The sequence below is a fragment of the Hemicordylus capensis genome, chromosome 3 (genome assembly GCF_027244095.1).
Source record: "Hemicordylus capensis ecotype Gifberg chromosome 3, rHemCap1.1.pri, whole genome shotgun sequence".
NCBI lineage: Eukaryota > Metazoa > Chordata > Lepidosauria > Squamata > Cordylidae > Hemicordylus > Hemicordylus capensis.
In genome coordinates this window covers 76,979,185-76,999,824 of record NC_069659.1, presented here as the reverse complement: position 1 = coordinate 76,999,824, position 20,640 = coordinate 76,979,185, and the positions used below count along the sequence as shown (strand labels likewise).

Below are 20,640 nucleotides of genomic sequence, written 5' to 3'. Positions count from 1 at the left end.
CATTTAACACAACTGAGAAGACCAAGGACAACAAGCTAAAATAGCATATTATAAGGAAATATTACATGTAAACATATAAAATACATATAGCAGATTTAATGTTGGATGACATCAAATAAAACCTCAAAATCACCATCCTTTTGGAATGCTTTTTGCTGCTGCTGCTGCTGATATCCATCCCTTCCACAAAAAGGTAACTAAAAAGACCCTTCGCTGGAACCAATTATGCACATGATTTTGGATCACTGTCATCCACTGTATATTGCTTGGAAGTACTTGCCAACTGGAACTCCATATTGACTAGATAAACAGATCATAAAAGAACTATATACTTACAAGAACTAAATATTTTTTCTGCTACACATGCCTTTACCCAGCTCCGCTTCCAACTATGTCTACCAAATTTCTTGTGGGAAGAATTATTCAAGGGCCAGTTAATGCACTCCTTTGTGTTTGTGAAAGCTAACCAAACTGAGAACATAATACATTATATCTTATACTGCCCTCAGTATAATTTGCCTAAGTACGGTTCCTTCTTTCTTTTCAAACACTTCTATATGGACAGTCAGATGACTATAAGATTGGGTGGCTGCTGGCATATACAGACAAGTTCAAACAAGAATTTAAGATCGCTTTAACGCACAGGTAAAATAAAACAAAGATCTTACAAACTGAGCAAACACGTTCCAATGTTAAAACATCATTATCAATGTAGATAGAGCATTGAGAATGTTTTAACATTGGAATGCGTTTGCTCAGTTTGTAAGATCTTTGTTTTACCTACGCATTAAAGAGGTCTTAAATTTCATTTGGAATAAGGTAGAATGCATATATCATTGCCACTATATCATCTTACAGGCATGTTTGTCACCTCCAAGGTTGCGCCGTTTGCATTCGCAGCAAGAAAACCTCTTTTTGTATTCCCAAACTATGTTGACCATCAAGGGAATTCTTAATTGTGGAGATTTCTAAAAAATGATTTTCTTTTACCAACAGGTATTTTATAGTTTTAAGCTGTTAAATTTCTCCTTGCTTATGTTGTAATGGCCATGGGCGACACAAATAAACTGTCTGACTGACATTGGCAAGGCAATCTGTCTCACCCATGTTATGGATCGCATACATCCATTTCCACTTATTCAAAAACAAGTGTAGCTATTTTCTTCTGAGAATCACTGCAAGGAACATATTCCATAATTGGACCAGGAAGCAGAACACTAATTCTCTTTCCTGCCTTCTCCAATTAACACTTCTTTTAGTTGTTGCATGCATTTTACTTCACATAGCTGTTGCTCTGCCATCAACTATCCCCATGCCTTTTAAACTGGTCTATCTGCTCCTGTAAACAATAAGCAATATCAGATGACATGTCTGTCTTTATTTTATCTTAAGAGTGGGTTGCACATATACATTTTTAATTTTCGTTCTTTATATGTTCTATCTCACCAAGCAAAACAGTAAAAGCAAGATACCACATCTATTTCTACCAACCTGCTAGTAAGAAAGTATTAGTTCTTACTAGAAGTATGTTACTAAAGATAGAAATAGTATCCCACTCTACACATGACATGGATGTTGGGGGTGTAGAATTCCGTGCAGAGAAAACAAGCGCAACACTCCTTTAACATAGTCTTTTCTCTGTAACATCTGAGGGGACACAAAGGTTTCCTTCGTTTAGGAAAGCAGTTTCAGAAACACACCTTAACATCACAATTCTACTGGCATATTTCCTAGGATTGAAAGCGAATAGAATAAGAAGTGCACACTGCTTTGCATATTACAGTGCAATCCTAGGCATATTTACTTGAAAGTTAAGTCTTATAAAGCAGTTACTTGAAAGTAAGCCTCACAAAGCTAGATGGAAATTTGGTGGGAAGTGGGATTTATTTCCAAGTAAACATGATTAAGAATGACCGCATGAGTACTAGAAGAAACAGTTCTATTTTGAGACTTTTCTCACGGCCTTTCCAAGAACAAAGCTACCATTAGAGAATAAGAGTTATTTTACTATCAAATGAACAAGTTCTACGAAAACATGTTGCTTTTAATTTGCATTATGAAATACATGTGTTTGGCAGGGTGGCAGTAGTGGTGATATAAAATCTTTTAATGAAGGCTGCAATTCTATGCATGAAGTAAAGTTGTGCCATCAAATCAGTGTCGGCTCCTGGTGACCACAGAGCCATGTGGTTTCCTTTGGTAGAATACAAGAGGGGTTTACCATTGCCATCTCCCACGCAGTATGAGATTATGCCTTTCAATATCTTCCTATACTGCTGCTGCCCAATATAGGTGTTTCCCATAGTCTGGGAAACATACGCGTGGGAATTTGAACCAGCAACCTCTTGCTCCCTAGGCAAGTTACTTCCCCGCTGCAACATTAGGTGGCTTAATTCTATGGATCCTTAGAGGGAGAATGGTCTATTGATCAAAGTGAGATTTAATTCAGACTAAATATGGTTAGGACTGAGTTATGCAACAGGAGAAAGCACGCCTTCATCTCTTGGTTGTGTGGCTTCCTAAGGCATCTGGTGGGCCACTGTGTGAAACAGGGTGCTGGCTAGACTAGATATCAGATTAGGTCTGATCCAGCAAGGCTGTTCTTATAAAAGCAATCTGTGTATCAGCAACTTTGGAACCATACTTTGAACAGAATTGCTTAACTTTATTAACATGCATAAAACATTTTAAACAAATAAAAAATAAGTTATGCAAGCTTATTTTAATAAGAACACAGTAGCCTGCTTTCCGGTAGGGATGGGTGGCAGGAACAGATTATAACAAGTATGTACTGGCTCCGTGATTCCTTCCAGGATTCATTCTGGCTCCTAGAAATTAACAGTGTAGTAAACCTAATGGTGCAGCAGGGAAATGAGTTGATATAATAATAATATATTATATTATATTATATTATTTATTTATTTACACAGTCAGACAGGTGTTATTGACTGGTTTGTTTTATCCAGACATTGAGTCCTTCCCAAGGACCTGGGATGGCTGAATTTTATTGTCAGTTATTATAGATATCGTCTCAGAATATAGGCTGTTCCCAGTAAAGATGCTTTTTGTAATTGGCTGGTGGTGATTTCTGTGGCCCCTATGGTGTTGAGGTGCTCTTCAAGGTCTTTTGGAACTGCACCCAGGGCACCAATTACCACTGGGATTATTTTGGGCTTTTTCTGCCACAGCCTTTCAATTTCAGTTTGTAGATCTCTGTATTTGGTGATTTTTTCCTATTTCTTTTTCTTCTATTCTGCTATCCCCTGGTATTGCTATGTCAATTATTTTGACTTGTTTTTCTTTCTTCTTGACTACAGTTATATCTGGTGTATTGTGTGGCAGATGTTTGTCTGTTTGTAGTTGGAAGTCCCATAATATTTTTACATCTTCATTTTCTTCAACTTTTTCAATTTTATGGCCCCACCAATGTTTGGCTACAGGTAGCTTGTATTTTTTGCAGATGTTCCAGTGTATCATCCCTGCTACCTTGTAATGCCTTTGTTTGTAGTCAGTCTATGCGATCTTTTTACAACAGCTGATTAGGTGGTCCACTGTTTCATCTGCTTCTTTACAAAGGCGACACTTGCTGTTTGTTGTTGACTTTTCTACTTTTGCTCTTATTGCATTTGTTCTTAGTGCCTGTTCTTGTGCAGCCAGTATTAAACCCTCTGTTTCTTTCTTCAAGTTGCCATTATTATTATTATTATTATTATTCAATTTCTATACCGCCCTTCCAAAAATGGTTCACGGTGGTTTACACAGCAATTAGCAAGCCAGAGGTTGCTGGTTCGAATTAAATGATTTTATATCACCACTGCTGCCACCCTGTGGTCACCAGGAATCAACACAGAGCTACACTTTACCTTTAAACATTTTGACATCAAGACCAAATTGTTTCAAAGCAAGGCTATGAATCTAAGTAAACAATTCAAGGTGTTGTTAATTACCTGGGAAGCCTGAAACAGCCTCGCTCCACATTTGAGCACAGCCTCTAATATCAACTAGAAACGCTCCTTTAAAACCTGTGTGCACCTAGTCTGGACTACAAGGAATCAAGAGGGAAGAGTTCCATCCAGGTGGGTGCCTCTTAATTTCTATTCCCTTGGAGACTCACCAAAGTCTGCAGCTGCACAGCTTCTGGAAGCAAAGCAAGAATTTTTTTATTTAAACTGTCTTTGGTAGTTAGGAGAGGATAGGAAATGAAAACAAAACCAATAACGCTCCAAATTCCGGATATGTGCAGACTGCAAGCCCAAATAAATGAATAAATAAACAAGGAGGAACTATAACTTATTTATTTACTGAACAAAACTATCATAAGAACGAATACTTAGAACCAGGAATGCCACTGTATCTTCGCTAGCCTTGCCCGACAACCTCACAAACCTCCCAGCAGCCAACGCGCAGCAATAACGTCATAGAAGCATCTTCCTCCGCTCCGCCTTAAGGCGACCTCACTGAGAAGTCTTTCCTCCTCCCATCAGCCCTTTCGCACCGATTGCCTGACGTGTCTCGGAGTAACCTTGTACGCAAGAACGTGCTTTCGTAATCTGCGTTACCTGATGGGTAGTGTAGTTCTTTGACCTGCAGTGCCGATTGGAGTCCGCGTCGAGCGAGACTACATTTCCCAGCAGGTCTCCCGCAGAGCGGGGGTTTTCCAAGTTGCTCATGAAAAACCAAGGTACAGTCAGCAAACCGGTAAACGACCCAGGAAGCCGGTCCGTGCCTGTCGGGCAGAAGCAAGTGCCTTGGAAGGGACAACCCGGACAGCTCGGAACTTGCAGATATGGCCGGGGAAATGACAGTGCTGGGTGAGTGACTGAGTGGCGTTGGGGCCGGAATCAGATGGAGGGTGTTTGTCGTGGCCGCCGTTAACCGGCGCCTCGTTCCTTCTTTCTGTTCCTCCGGGAGCGCGGTTAGGAAGGATTCGGCCCCCGAAACCTGTGTTAAAAATCCAGGGCTCAGTGTCACAATATGTGAAACGAAAATAAACGATGACGATGTATTTGAGCAGATGCAGAATAGTCGTGATACTTAAGTAAAGCCTCCATGGCCAGAGGCAGTCTGTCGTTGAATATCGGTTGCTGAGAAGGGTTGTTCCCTTCATGCCCGCTTTGAGGGCTTCCAGGGAGAATCGGGCTGGCCACTGTTGTAAACAGGATGTTGAGCCACTAGATAGGCCTCTGGTTTGCAATAACAGCACCCGTCCGACGCTTTAGTTTTACATTCCTTGAATGTACAGTCCATTTTACAGTCGGCATAAGCAACCAAGGGCGGGGTGCCTCTGAGTGCCATTTGAAGGGAGTAATGGCGGGAGAGAGGGCACGGCCTCAACTCCTGTCTGTGGCTTCCAGCGGCGTCTGGTGGGCCGCTGTGCGAAACAGGATGCTGGACTAGATGGGCCTTGGGCCTGATCCAGCAGGGCTGTTCTTAACCTTAATATTGATATTGGGGTGGTATTGCTAGATGGCCTGTCTTCCTAGGTGCTTCTCTTTTGTTGGCAATTTACTAGTGGTAGTCAGGGCTACAGGGAAAGGATGCCTGATAAAGAGGAGAGAAGGGGAAACCTTGTTTTGTTTTTTCCTTTAGCAAGGTATGTTGTCAGGTTACTTTTGGCATACTTTTGTGGAGGGATCATATTGTGGTGTCAAAATGCAGTTACTAGGTAAACTATTTTTCAGCTAACCATGAAATGCAGTTCCTAGCAGAAAATCATGAAATTCTAATCAATTTTTTAATATGAATGAAATCAGTTTCACACGAGTAAAAGATAGGGCTGGGGCAAGTGTGGGATAGATAGGATCAACTCCACTTGTTTGATGTACTTTTCATCAGGCTTAATCACACTCCTCCTTCCTTGCCCTAAGAAACTCTTAACTGTAAAAGACAGAGTCCCCTTGTTTTAGAACTTTGCAGTTTCATTCCTGTTGAGTACATTGATTTGGCAGTTGCTCTTTCAGTACCTTTTTCTAGGTTGTGGTCTCGGGGTTGGCCAGTGTAGGGTAGTTTTGCTCTGTTGTTCCTGAGGCTAACTTTTTGTTGAAAACATGTTTGCAGCTCAGACGCAGTGAGTGCCCCTAGTTATCCTTATGTTTCCACACCAAATGAGCTTTTCTGAGTGGTAGTATGGTCTTGTAGAGAAGTAATCATAATCTAAGGGAAGCCTTTCATTCTCCACTGCCCAACGTTTGTCATCGCTGCCACTGTTTCCTCCAAGGAAAAGAGGACAAAACAGACACCTGATATTGGGGGCAGCAGGTAGATCCCGACAGAGTTCCCCAGTGCCATTGTAGCCACCATCTGCTGTGCAGTAGGCCTCTTGCTCTAGGGTAAGACTGCACAGCTTTGGCCCTCCTGGAGATGGTGGGATACAACAACCATCATCCATGGCTGTTGGCCATTGTGGGCGAGAATGATGAAAGTTGTAGTCCAACAACAGCTAGAGGGCCAGAGTTGTGCAGTCCTGCTCTAGGGGGAAGAACTATTGTCTTTGGGTGCCTTAGCAGGCTACACATGGGACTGTGCTTAAGCCTCTCTGCATGGTCGTGTGCAGAACCTATGGCTGAGTGGTGAGCAAACAGGAAAGTTTCCAAGCGGAGGGGCGCAGAGTTCAGTTGCTGGAAAATGCTGCTTTATCTTGTTTTTCATTCCAGCAGGATCGTGTTCACACATAATGTCTCAGATTATTCAAGCTTTCTGGGTGACATGTCAGTCTTTAGTTAATTTCTTTTTGTGGCCCCTGAGTGTATGCAACTTGCTATCACATTTCATAACTTGCATAGCATCACGTGTATCGTATTGTTATCGCCACTGATTGTATTATGACTTTGCAAAATTAATTATGTAGCTATGGGAGAAAGATGTAGCTATGTTGCTTCACAACAATGTGTATGTGAGGTAAATGCCACAGAGTACGATAGCTGAGCATAATCTTGTGTAGGTGTTTACCAGAATTTCTGAAAAGGAGGGGAGCTGAAATCCTTAATTTTCAGGCAGTGGAGGCTCCTTAGGTCTTGATGCTCAAACATTTTCTTGACCTACTAGCCTTTATTTCTGTTCCTAAGACTTTTTGGTTTGATTAACTCGTGTTGAGAATGGCTGTTGCCACTAGCTTGTGATATTACTCTGTCTCTTAAAGGTATAGTCAGCCATGCATATGCAGTTTGACCATGTTGCCTAGTATATTCTCAAAGACTGTAGATCACCCTGACAATTGTCTCTTGACTGTTGACTAGAATCGTAAGACGCCCATTGCCAAGGCTAAATGTTTGTCCCTATCATTTGATTTTTATATCCCAACATGCAAATATATATCTACTTGTCCCTGTGCTTTTCCTCCTATCCATCTCGTCAGGTTGTTGGCTGCAGTAGGTGGCCAGATTTGGCTTTTAAAAAGCCAAATTCTGGCTTACGGCCCATTTGACCCACGAGTATACCCCTTAGGTTCTGGCAACTATCTTGCCCCATAATTTTAAATATCAAGGGAAGGGGGGAAAAGGCACCTTTCTATCATGACCTTCTGATAGCCAACTTAAACCACTTTCAGCTTTAGAATAAAGAGAATGCTTTCTGATGTATTACTGTAATAGGGATGTGCACGGAACTGGGCGGGCGGGGGAGTTGCTTTAAATGACAGGGAAGGTGCTGCCTACCTGTTAGTCCCCATCTCACCGCTTCCCCGCCCCCCTTTGACGCATGCGTGCAGGGCCAGCCATGAGCATGGCGATGCTGCTGGGGCTGCAAGAAGGAACGCTGAAGCCCAGCTCACCCGCTTTTTGGGAGAGCGCCAGCGGGGGGGGAGGGGGCGGGCAGCGCCTTCCCTGTCATTTAAAACAAAATCCTCTCTCCACCCGTCCTCTGAACTGGTTCGAATGCCAGTGGACAGAACTGGTTTGGTGCTTCAGGAAGGGAGTGCTGAACCAGTTCCATGCACATCCCTACGCTGTAGTACTAAATGCTGATTCTGTAGACACAACTTTCATTTATGTCTGCTAAGTACTTTCTGAGTTCTCCATTTGTGGGACTTGCAAATTGCTTTTTGTTTATATGTTGATGAGATGTGATGAGCTTTACATTTGTGTTTTTCAGTAATACTATGAATAAAGCAGCCTTGCAAATGTAATTAGCCTACTTTTTAAATCCAGTCTGTCCGCTTAAATGTTTCTATAGTAGCCTATATTTATCTAAATGACTATAGAAATTTGTAATGGTTCCTTTGCCTGGTCATTTAGAAGTAATTAGTCTTTGCTGCAGACAACTGACTATTAGAGGCCTGCTCTTAAAAAAAAAAAAAAAGGTGTATATTTTCATGTATATATTTGTAAAGCTCTTTAAAGATTACTGTAAAATCTTCCGTATTAGAATGACATATGCTAATATAAGTATTGGATCAGTAAATACTCATGATAGATACCTATATTAATACTTACTGTCTGACATCCTTACTAACGTAGCACCAATGCAATGGGAAAAGCACTGTGCTTTCGAAAAGCTTTGCTAGCTCAGGTCCACTGCTGGCTCAGCAGTGGGGGCAAAATTCAAAGACCTCCTCTTTCCAGGAAGTGCTCTGTGTCACCCCAAAATATGTCTCTGAGGGTCATGTAGCCTCCAAGAATATATTTTCAGGTGACACAGAGGGCTTCTAAGGGAATGGGAGTTGGTTGAAATGTTCATGCTCCTGTACTTGTGCTGCATTAGTTCGGAACATTCAGAAGCAATGGTACTACTCTAGTGCTTCTCCCATTGCTTTATTACTTTATTAGTCCAAATTTATTTATTTATTAGTCCAAATGTCAGCCACTATGTTTACCGTTATATTATACGCTAACTGGATAGTTTCCTTGTGAGATAAGTCAAAAGAAAAAAAGGGAATAAATCTAGTATTTCTTGAAGCTGTCATATACTGAGTCAGACAGTAGGTCAATCCAGCTCAGTACTGTCTACACAGACTGGCAGTGGTTTCTCCAAGGTTGCAGGCAGGAATCTCTCTCAGCCCTGTCTTGGAGATGCCAGGGAGGGAACTTGGAACCTTCTGCTCTTCCCAGAATGGCTCCATCCCCTAAGGGGAATATCTTGCAGTGCTCACATATCAAGTCTCCCATTCATATGCAACCGAGGCAGACCCTGCTTAGCTAAAGGGACAAGTCATGGTTGCTACCACAAGATCAGCTCTCCTCTGGTCTTTATTATTTTATTAATAAAGTACTATTTTATTACTTTTGGCTCTTTTAAGGAACCATACTGTTCATTTTTATTACCGTATTTTTCGGACCATAAGACGCACTTCCCCCCCCCCAAAAAAAGTGGGGGGAAATGAGGGTGCGTCTTATGGTCTGAATGCTGTCCAGTGGGGGTATGCACCAGCTGCCCCCGCCGCCCCCCCACCTGATTAGGGGCCGAATCGGCCCAAACTATTGCCGCCGCCGCCCGCCCGCCCTCCCAGCCGCCCTTGCCGCCCCCCCACCTGATTAGGGGCCAAATCGGCCCAAACTATTGACGACGACCGCCCGCCTGCCCTCCCAGCTGCCCGAGTCCTAACCTTGTAGGCCGATCAGGGACCCATAAATGGAGAAGGAGAGAGGAGCTCGCAAACAGAGCTCCTCTCTCTGCAAAGCCTCGGCCCGAACTGGCGCGTCCTTTGCGCCCAAAGCGCCAGTTCGGGCCGACGCTTTGCAGAGAGAGGAGCTCTGTTTGCGTGCTCCTCTCTCCTTCTCCATTTATGGGTCCCTGATCGGCCTACAAGGTTAGGACTCGGGCAGCTGGGAGGGCGGGCGGGCAGCGGCCGCAGCGGCAATAGTTTGGGCCGATTTGGCCCCTAATCAGGTGGGGGGGTGGCTGGGAGGGCGGTCGGTTGGCAGCAATAGTTTGGGCCGATTCGGCTCCTAATCAGGTGGGGAGGCGGCTGGGCAGGTGGCCGCGGCGGCAGTAGCTTGGGCCGATTCGGCCCCTAATACTGGGTGAGTCCTATGGTCAGGTGCGTCTTATGGTCCGAAAAATATGGTATTTGCCATTTTTGACAGAGTTAAAAATTCTTATTTCTTTTGCAGGATTTATTTATTTATTCTATTGTTATTGCTTACTATATTTTAAGTAAGTATAGTAATATACAGTTTTATATATTAAAATATACCATTTTACAACCAATTTTAATCATTTATAGTTTTTCTTAAAATTTTACAACAAAGTTTTATCTACCTTCTGCATTTTGCTGTTTAAAAAAAGTAGAAAAACGGATTGCTGATTCAAAGAAACAAAACTGTTTTGAAGGTTTAATAGTTATTCTGTTGGTGTAATAATTTTTGCTGAGATTGAGTCTCTGCCTTTCTTCTTCTTTCAATCTTGTTTTTAGGTTCTGCTATTTTGACTCTTTTGTTAGCTGGCTACCTAGCCCAACAGTATTTGCCAATGCCCACACCAAAAGTAATAGGGGTTGACCTTGGTACCACATACTGTTCTGTTGGCGTGTTCCTACCTGGCACAGGACAAGTGAAAGTTATTCCTGATGAAAATGGGCACAACAGCATCCCAAGCATAGTGTCATTCACTGAGACGGATGTATATGTGGGATATGATGGGCTAGAGCTGGCAGATTCGAATCCACAGAACACTATCTATGATGCCAAACGATTTATAGGGAAGATCTTCACTCCAGAAGAACTGATAAGTGAAAGTAGCAGATACCCATTTAAGGTGAGCTGAAAGCTTTTGTTTACCAGCTAGCTGCCTAAGCATGTATTGGAGGAACTTAAATTTCCTCTGCTAGAGAACAACATAAGAACACCTGACATTGATTGATCTCAGAGTACAAGAAGTCAAATGCCTTGTTGCAAGAAATACTCAGCATTGATAGATCATGATAAATTCTGATATGACTGTGCAGTTCCTACATGCAAGGTATTTTGCTTATTATGTGCTTCAATCTTCAGTCTGGATATGATGCTTTTTTTGTTTTTCAGATTGTTAACAGGAAGGGAGCTGCTGAATTTTTCGTTACAACTAATGAGACCAATAGCCTAACCCCAGAATATATTGGTTCTCAGCTTCTTCTGAAGTTGAAGAGGATGTCAGAGGACTATCTTGGAATGCCAGTTTCTAAGGCAGTTATTTCAGTGCCAGCAGAGTTTGATGAAAGACAAAGAATCTTCACAATTAAGGCAGCTAGCCTTGCAGGTGATATAGCTTTTTCTTTATATTCTCACTAAATGGAGTATGTAACAACTTCAACATTCTGATGTCTGACAATAGGTGTCTGACATCCTTACTGACAAAGAGCAGATGTGAGTGAGGTGTGCAAGCACACAACAGCACCCCTTGTGCATCTCTCCCTGTCTTTTTCTTACCATTGGGCAAGAATGATCTAGGAGTCCAAAGCATTCCCCCCATGCTTCAGACTCTTAGCCCACTCTTGTGCAACAGCTCAAGAGAGGAAGACATAGTTGTATGAGGGGTGTGCCTGCACACTCTATTTACATGTTCATTTAGTTAATCGGGGTTTCAGCCAGTAACCTTTTGCTTACACATTAGAAACCATGGACAAAAGAGCTCTAGGATGACATGACGTTCACTAATGAAAATGACTATGCCCAGGAGTTGAGGGAGAAGTTTGAAAAAAGCAGGCAGCTTGAAATAAAACCAGTTGAAGATCAGAGGAAAAATACTTATTCATATAACAAGACTGTTCTTTGTTGAAATAAAATACAGCTTTCCCAAAGAAATAGCTGCAAAAATAGACATTAAAACGGTGAATATGCTATTCAAGCATTTCTTACTTGCGTGCATATTCATTCATTGTATTTGAACTAGAAGAATCAATAATGGATTTAATTTTAATATATTTTCTGGTAAACTACTGAATAAACATGAGAATACTGACAACTTCTTCTTCCTTTGAAGGACTGGAAATTTTGCGGGTAATTAATGAACCCACTGCTGCAGCAATGGCATATGGTCTCCATAAAGCTGATGTCTCTAATGTTTTGGTAGTGGATTTGGGTGGAGGAACATTGGATGTTTCTCTGTTGAACAAACAAGGAGGGATGTTTCTGACAAGAGCCATGGCAGGTAAAGAAAAACCTTTACTTTTAAATTGTGTGCAGTAGAAACTTAAGACTACTGAAAAATTTCCATTGCTTGTAGGAGCTATTTGGCTTTTTACAGTGTTCAAAGCATTCTCTGAATTTACAATTACACTTTTTAATGTATTTCTAGGTACTTATGAGACATAAAACAAAGTGCTGAAGAGCTTTTCTTTGAATCAGAGCTATTAATATAGAAAGCTAGATTGGGCACCTAGACTGGGCACTGCTTCTACATTGTGAATCAGTGGTAGCTATATTTACATCATTAATTAATTATATAGGAAACATTAAAATCTCATACTTATAAAACAGGTATAATAGCTATGAACTTTTACTGCAGTGCTGTTAGAGTATTCTTGGACAGTATAATATAGAACACTTGCTAAAAGCTGTTGACTGCAATCCCAGTATGATTAGTTGGAAGTTGGTTCTTGTGGGTCAACTTCCTACAAGCATGGCCATCACTAGTTTTACCTATGCCTAATTAGTGTACACTTAATGACTTGCAGCTCAATGTGTGAACTGATTCCACTGAAAAGCGTGGCATTTGAGATATGAGAATATCTCTGGTGCTACACTTGTGATGTGACTCACACATACAAGCCATCATTTGCTGTTGCAGTTATCAAGTGATAAACATGTACTTGTGGTTAGCAGACAGATGCCTACAAAGCTGCTTAAATATATAATGGCCTCTTCTTTTGTTTGGTATCCCACTTACATCCTGATCCTAAATATATTTACCTTAAATATAAAGTCAGCTCCATTGATTTCAGGGACTGCACTTCTAATAAATAATTTTTTTTATCATAGCCTAAGCCATGTGTAACTTGTATAGAGCAAGCTTAAACTACTTATGGCCCACTATAGAGAGAATGTTGAGCACATTGTAGTAGGAATGTGCACAAAACGTGATTTGGACATGTGTGTGCCAGCACTGTGTGGGGCTGGGGGAGACACTCCCGCCAGTCTGCAAGCGTAGTTGGGGTGAGCGCAGTGATTATGGAAGCGGCTTCAAGCATAGAAGCAGCAGGTATGGACTTGCTCTTCAGTTTAAAGGGGATGTGTAATTCCTCCGTTTTAAAGGGATGTGTCGTGATTCAGTTTCCGAATCGCATTTCATGCACATCCCTACATTGCGGGCACGATGCAATGTGATGTGCAGAGCTGTCATAAACTGTTAAACACTGTCAATGTATATTTCACTGAAACCCCTTTCCCTAAGTGTTATGTGTTGCTTAAGCTATGCATCCTTCTTTCTCTCTATTGCTGATGTCTCATACTGTAAGTTGTCTAAAGTGCATGAGCTTTATGTTTTAGGTAATAACAAACTTGGAGGGCAGGACTTCAATCAGCGGTTACTCCAATACCTGTATAATGAGATCCATCAGACACATGGGTCTCTACCCTCCAGGAAGGAAGAAATACATAGACTCAGACAAGCCGTAGAAGCTGTCAAACTGAATTTAACAATTCACAGCTCTTCTACAATCAGAGTGTCCCTTTCCATGCCAGAGAGGAAGGACAAACATGAACACTTGCAGAAAGATGACAAGTTGTACAACAAATACGAAAATGTCCCTGCCGAAACTGGGATGAAAAATAATATGGGGGACAGCCATTCAGAAACACAGAGCAGCACTTGGAAAAAGGTTCTCTTTGAAATGGAAATTTCCCAGAAACTCTTTGAGACATTAAATGAGGACCTTTTTGAGAAGATCCTTGTGCCCATTAAGCAGGTATTGAAAGAAGGACATCTACACAAGGCAGAAGTGGATGAGATTGTATTAGTTGGAGGCTCTACCCGAATTCCAAGAATACGCAAAGTTATTACAGAATTCTTTGGGAAGAAACCCAACACCTCTGTTGACCCAGACCTAGCAGTGGTAATAGGAGTGGCTATTCAAGCAGGAATTGTGGGGGGATCTTGGCCGCTTCAAGTCAGTGCTGTAGAAATTCCAAACAGGCATTTACGAAAGACAAACTTCAACTGAGCTTCAGTGTTCTTATCACATCCTAATTTTTAGCTCCACATTAAAAAGTTCTTTTTGTCCTAATTTAATTCCATTTGTGTGTTGCTGGACCATTCAGTGTATACTAGTTCTGCCCTCATCTCCTTTTTTTTACTGAAAGAATTAGAAATCTACAGTTAAACAGGACATTTTCTGTTTCTGCTTGAGCTTCAAGAAAACATGAGCTCATGGTTAAAGAAAGCCAATAATCAGAAGCATTGTTTCTGGAGCATGTTTTTGTTTTTCTAATATAATTCTCAACAGAACCTCAAGACACTTCATTACTTGAAAATTGAATGGAATAATTCTGGAGTAATGATGGAGATAGTGTTGACATAGTATCCTGGTGTTTCTCAGGAGTTTGTATTGACTGTGAGCTGGCCTGGTGTGTAGCAGTATTAATGCAGATAGCTCAGCTGAAGTTGATCTAAAGTGGCATTTAAAAGCACTTTTCTTAATGTTGCATTCAAGCTTGAATATGCTCTAGATAGTAGCACTTTACTGAGAACTGTTCTGTGGATACTACCGAAAAATGTTTAGTCTGGTGGAATACTGCTATCAGTGTTTCCCATCTGACGTGTTCATTAACAGCAGTTGCTTTTGGTGGGGGGACTCATCATTACTATACACTGCTTAGCACTTCCTAGTCTGAGGTGGTAAGAAGCAGTATTCTCTGACAACTCCCCATGCAGTGATTGATGCTAACAGCTGTATACATTCACCTTATCAATTGAACTTAAGTGATTGTGTGACTCAATGTATGAACTTCTCCTAATGGTTGGTTTTGTTTTGATGGGTTAATATTACTGGTTATTCTGTAATACTTACAACCCTACGCATGTCTTGTTACTGTTTTTGGGAAGCTACAATTCAAGAACATCTTAGTCATTACAGTACATACAGAACAAAAAATACTTTGAAGCAGCAAGTACAGTCCATGCTTTTTTAGAAAGTATTGATTAAAAAATATTCCAGAACTCTTGAAAAAAGTAAACACTCCATTTTTGCTAATAACCATACTTGTATTTTGAGGCTGCTGCTGTTAGTCAGGAATATTGAGTAAGCATTCCATTGTTTAATTTTCACTTTAGATTCACTTTCAAGTTTGCACTTAATGGCACATTAACCTCTGATCCCAACAGGTCAAAATTATAGCAAAGTGTTGCCCTGTAAATGCAGCAGAAAAGAGTGTTTCTAGATACTCATTCACATGGATAAGTGTGAAGTGTGAACTGGACAATCTGATACTGCTGTCACAATTTCCCTGATCATAGTAACTGTAAAGTACAACCATAATTGGAGAAGCTGCAAACACATATGATTGTCCAGTTTACACATTTTGTTTGTCCATATGAAAGCTGATTCAAAGATGTCCACTTGTATGTAGAGGAACACACATTGGAACCAAAATAACATTACTGAAACTTAGGCACCCTGATACTAATGCAGGGATATTTAGACAGTGAATAAAAAGAAAGGTTAATAAAGGTGCTCTTTAATTAGTGGAAAGATGATATAGGGCATTTTTAGGGTGTCCAGGACACTGGGTGGAGAGCAGGATGTCTTGTGTGAACTGTCCGATAATGTAGGTACTGAAGATCATATTGATATTTGGAGGAACAGCAAATACTCAGCTCTTGAGATCCGTTCCATCAGTCCAAGAAGCTGTAGACTTTAAAGAAAGGGTTGAAAGCAGCTTTGCTGCCATGTACCTCAAAGCAAGCACCCTTTGTAACTGAGACTTTTAACAGCAGTTCGTCTTTGTCAAAGGTATGTCACAAGTGTCAGTTCCATGGGGGGAAAATATCAAACATTCCACTACGCAAATGCTGCTCTTTGTGTGATCCAAAGCAAATTTTTGGGTCCTAGCGCTCTGTGTGTCATGTGGAATCTAAAAAGTAGCTAAGTCTTTAGTATTAAAGGGGCCTGGGAAGCCATTAAAATGAAAATATGGATCAGACTAAAAGGGAATTAAGAAAATAACTTGGAACTGCCTTTTTCTCATGAGAGGATAGTGTATCTATTTTAGCTTTTATATTCCTTGCCAACATAAGGCCGACTTCTACGTCCTCTTAAAACTTTGAAGCCCATCCATACATTATTAATGGGGCCAAAGTTAATACTTTTTTGCTTGACTTGACAAGAAGAAAAAGCTTTGTCTCACACCTTATTCCAAATGTTTTATCTTTTTTAAAATTTAAAAGTATGTTAGGGCCTCTTATATTGTCAGGTGATAACTGTCAAGTGGCAAAACATGTTACATGTTATAAACTGTATAAAATAGCATCAAATGTGTAGAGATTAAGCATAATGGAAGAACTGAAAGATTCTGCCTTGGGATATTTCAAGAACAAGACGATTTATCCACATTGATGAAATTCAAACTAATGCCTCAGTATCTAATTGTAAATAACTGCTGCAGTGCAAACAGCAGCTTGTACTGCTGTAATTCATGCTGGAATATGGGTGGCTTCACATGTAATGGCAGCAACTAAGTGGGAGAGAACCATCGATTCCTTGCAAACACCTGGTCCTGGTGGTTCTGCCTCTCATGTCATACAAACCCACCAATGTATGGTTGACAATGTCAGGTTCCCTCCTCCACCTAACATTTGTAACCAACACTTTAAGTTGGTTACAAGATACCAGGAGCACTCACTCACCAAGAACCCCCATTTGCCACCATTACATGTGAAGCCACCTAGTGAATGACAGGCAGAGATGATGCTGTGCATGCATGCTGGCAGAAACCTTAATCCTGAGCCTATGAGCTGCTGTGCTGGAGCAGTAACTTGTAGAATTTATTTTTAGCGGTTGAAATCCAAAGATTTAGTAACTGTTTTTTGTAATGAAGTAAATGTATTTTGGGCATTATTTTGAAGAGCAAGCTTTATTTGACAAACCATAACATGACCATATTTTTAGACACAAAGATCTGTAATTTGTTCCTCTTGCTGAAGCCACTGGCTTTGAAAGAGAAAGGAACACATTTTCTATAGAAATAAGATATATACAAAAACAACCTGCTTAATATGCTTTCATTTGAACCGTAGAAGTTTCTGATTAGCCGAGTGGCAGCATCCCCTACTGAAGCTTTTGTTGTTCCTGGACAGTGCGGAGTCTAGTTAGCGAGGTTGCAAACTAATGTAAAACAGCTTTTCATATGGAAAATTGTAATGTTTTGGAGTCCACGTATACAAGAGTCTTTTTGTATTATCAAAATAAAAGACATTTTATACTGTCTCTGGCATTTTTTTCCAGACTCCTGTATTAAATGTATAGGACAGGAAAACTCTACAAGGATGCTTACAGAGACTTTCAACTGTGTATTATTCCCTGGCACCTTTTTGAAGGAACAAGAGGTGAGGGTATGTTTTCTTTCCTGGTGTTCCTCCCCTACATAAGAACAGCACTACTGGATCAGACCCAAGGCCGATCTAGTCCAGCATCCTGTTTCACACAGTGGCCAACCAGATGCCACTGGAAGCCTACAGGCAGGAGTTGAGGGCATGCCCTCCCTTCTGCTGTCCTCCCCTGCAACTGGTACTCAGAGGCATTCTGCCTTTGAGGCTGCAGGTGGCCTATAGCCCTCTGACTAGTAATCGATGATAGACCTCTTCTCCAAGATGTTATCCAAACCCCTTTTAAAGCTATCCAGGTTCTGGCTGTCGCTACATTTTGTGGCAGAGAATTCCACAAGTTGATTATGTGTTGTGTGAAACAGTACTTGCGTTGGCTGGTCCTAAATTTCCTGGCAATCAATTTCATGGGATGACCCCTGGTTCTAGTGTTATAGGAGAGGGAGAAGAATTTCTCCCTGTCTACTTTCTCCACACCATGCATGACTTTATAGACCTCTGTCATGTCTCTCTGCAGTCGTCTTTTTTCTAAACTAAATAGCCCCAGGTGTTGTAGCCTTGCCTCATAAGGAAGGTGCTCTAGGCCCCTGATCATCTCGGTTGCCCTCTTCTGCACCTTTTCCAGTTCTACAATGTCCTTTTTTAGATGTGGTGCCCAGAATTGTACACAGTACTCCAGATGTGGCTGCACCATAGTTTTATATAAGGGCACAATAATATTAGCAGTTTTATTTTCAATCCCTTTCTAATGATCCCTAGCATGGAATTTGCCTTTTTCACAGCTACCACACATTGAGTCGACACTTTCAACAAGTTGTCTACCACAACCCCAAGATCCCTCTCCGGGTCAGTCACCGACAGCTCAGATCCCATCAGCGTATACTTGAAGTTGGCATTTTTCATCCCAATGTGCATAACTTTACACTTTCCAGCATTGAACCACATTTGCCATTTTGTCGCTCACTCACCCAGTTTGGAGAATCCTTTTTGGAGCTCCTCACAATCCATTTTGGATTTCACTACCTGAAAGTTTGGTATCCTCTGCAAATTTGGCCACCTCACTGCTTACTCCTACTTCTAGATCATTTATGAATAAATGAAAAGGCACCGGTCCCAGTACAGATCCCTGGGGGATCCCACTTCTTAATTCCCTCCATTGTGAAAACTCTCAATTTATTCCTACCCTCTGTTTCCAGTTAGCAATCCACATATGTACTTGTCCCCTCATCCCATGACTGCTAAGTTTCCTCAAGAGTTTTTGATGAGGAACTTTGTCAAAAGCTTTTTGGAATTCCAGGTATACGATGTCAACTAGATGACCTATATCCACACACTTGTTGACACTCTCAAAGAACTCCAAAAGTTTTGTGAGACAAGATTTACCTTTGCAGAAGCCATGCTGGCCCTCCCCGAGCAGGGCCTGTTCTTCTATGTGCTTTACCATTTTATCCTTGAGGATACTTTCCATCAATTTGCCTAGAATGTATGTTAAGCTAACCGGCCTGTAATTTCTCGGATCGCCCCTGGATCCCTTTTTGAAAATCGGTGTTACATTGGCTACTTTCCAGTCCTTTCCTATCCCTGATTGCAGGGATAAGTTATATATTTTGGCAAGGTGGTTGGCAATTTCACATTTGAGTTCTTTGAGGACTGTTGGATGGATACCATCTGGCCCTGGTGATCTGCTAACTTTCAGTTTTTCTAGACAGTTTAGAACATCATATCTTGTCACTTCTATCTGACTCAGTTCTTTAGCCTCCATCCCCGAAAAGGAACGGGTATATGCTCAGTATCCTCTGCCGTGAAGACAGATGTAAAGAGCTCATTTAGCTTCTCTGCAACCTCCATATCCTTAATAATCCCTTTCACTCCCTCATTGTCTAATGGTCCAACTGCCTCCCTGGCAGGTTTCCTGCTTCTGATGTAGTTAAAGAAGTTTTTGTTATTCCCCTTGATTCTTTTTGCTAAATGTTCCTCCAACACTTTTTGCCTCCCTTATTGTCACCTTGCATTTCTTTTGCCAGAGTTTGTGTTCCTTTCTGTTCTCATTTGGACAGGCTTTCCAATTTCGATAGGAAGTCTTCTTGCCTTTTATTATTTCCTTGACATTACTTGTTAGCCATGCTGGCATCTTCCTGGACTTAGTTGTACCTTTCATCCTTTTGGGTATACAATCTAACTGGGCTTCTAGTATTGTGGTTTTGTGTAAACTCTATGCATTCTGGAGCGAAGTGACTCTCCTGATTTTCCCTTTCAGCTTTCTTTTCACCATACTTCTCATTTTGGAGAAATTTCCTCTTCTGAAATTCAAAATGTCTGTGCTAGACTTCCTTGGTGATTCTCTCCCCACATGTATGCTGAATTTGATTGCACTATGGTCACTGTTTCCTAAAGGGTCGATGACACTGACATCACATACCAAGTCTTGGGTGCCACTCAGGATCAAGGTCGCCTTCTCTGGTTAGTTCCAAGACCAACTGTTCTAGGGCACAGTCATTCAGTGTATCTAGAAATTTGACCTAGCTGTCATTACCTGACTGAATTTACCCAACCTATGTGTGGGTAATTGAATTCACCCATTATTACAGCCCTGCTTCTCCATGACACCTCCCTGATTTCCTGCTGCATCTCCCAGTCAATGTCAAATGTTTTGAACAGGAGGGCGATAGCACGTCCCCAGTAGCACATTTCCTTTCAGGCCTTGTATTGTCACCCACAGGGTTTCTATGGAGGACTCCAGTCCACCCAGGTTTTCTAGCTTGTTAGATTCTATCCCTTCTTTAACATACAGTGCTAGTCCATCTCCAAGGCACTCCTCCCTGTCCTTCCTATAGTGTTTATATCCAGGGATAACAGTGTCCCACTGGTTCTCACTGTTCCACCATGTTTCTGTTATGCCCACTGTATCTATTTCTGTGTTAGCAACCAAGCACTCCAGCTCACTCATCTTGGCATGGAGACTTCTGGCATGGGCATATAAGCACCTGTATACTGAATCTCTTACCTGGTGTATGCTATCTTTCTTTTGACTCTTTGACCAGTTGGCACAGCCTTCTGTCTGCTCTTTATGTGGTTCTGCTCTGTCTCCTTCTGTTTTATCTGAATCCTTTGCACCCTTGCACTTTGAAGGATGGCATTTGCCGAACCGGATACTGCCCAGCTCCCGTCGGCTATTCCCCAGGCGTCATTTTA

The 20,640-nt window shown here is 41.4% G+C and overlaps 1 protein-coding gene and 1 long non-coding RNA gene across 2 annotated transcripts; one reads left to right on the top strand and one right to left on the bottom strand.

Moving 5' to 3' along the window:
• Window positions 1–1,530: 1,530 nt before the first annotated feature.
• Window positions 1,531–4,721, bottom strand: LOC128351037 (uncharacterized). The gene is made up of 3 exons (XR_008319563.1): window positions 4,387–4,721; window positions 3,948–4,137; window positions 1,531–1,647 (listed from the first exon to the last, which is right to left on the bottom strand). It is a non-coding gene; the product is annotated as an uncharacterized LOC128351037 (long non-coding RNA).
• On the top strand, window positions 4,676–17,332 carry HSPA13 (heat shock protein family A (Hsp70) member 13). Its single transcript, XM_053310129.1, has 5 exons — window positions 4,676–4,811; window positions 10,349–10,689; window positions 10,956–11,169; window positions 11,893–12,060; window positions 13,398–17,332. Exons 1-5 carry the CDS (start codon window positions 4,787–4,789, stop codon window positions 14,069–14,071), a joined length of 1,422 nt encoding a protein of 473 aa, XP_053166104.1. The 5' UTR covers window positions 4,676–4,786; the 3' UTR covers window positions 14,072–17,332.
• Window positions 17,333–20,640: the final 3,308 nt, after the last annotated feature.

Bases quoted from the DNA above. Each gene is read 5' to 3' on its own strand.
- HSPA13 (XM_053310129.1), top strand. From the start codon at position 4,787: ATGGCCGGGGAAATGACAGTGCTGG. The intron at 4,812-10,348 runs GTGAGTGACTGA...TCTTGTTTTTAG, and splicing joins CGGGGAAATGACAGTGCTGG to GTTCTGCTATTTTGACTCTT. The intron at 10,690-10,955 runs GTGAGCTGAAAG...TTTGTTTTTCAG, and splicing joins GTAGCAGATACCCATTTAAG to ATTGTTAACAGGAAGGGAGC.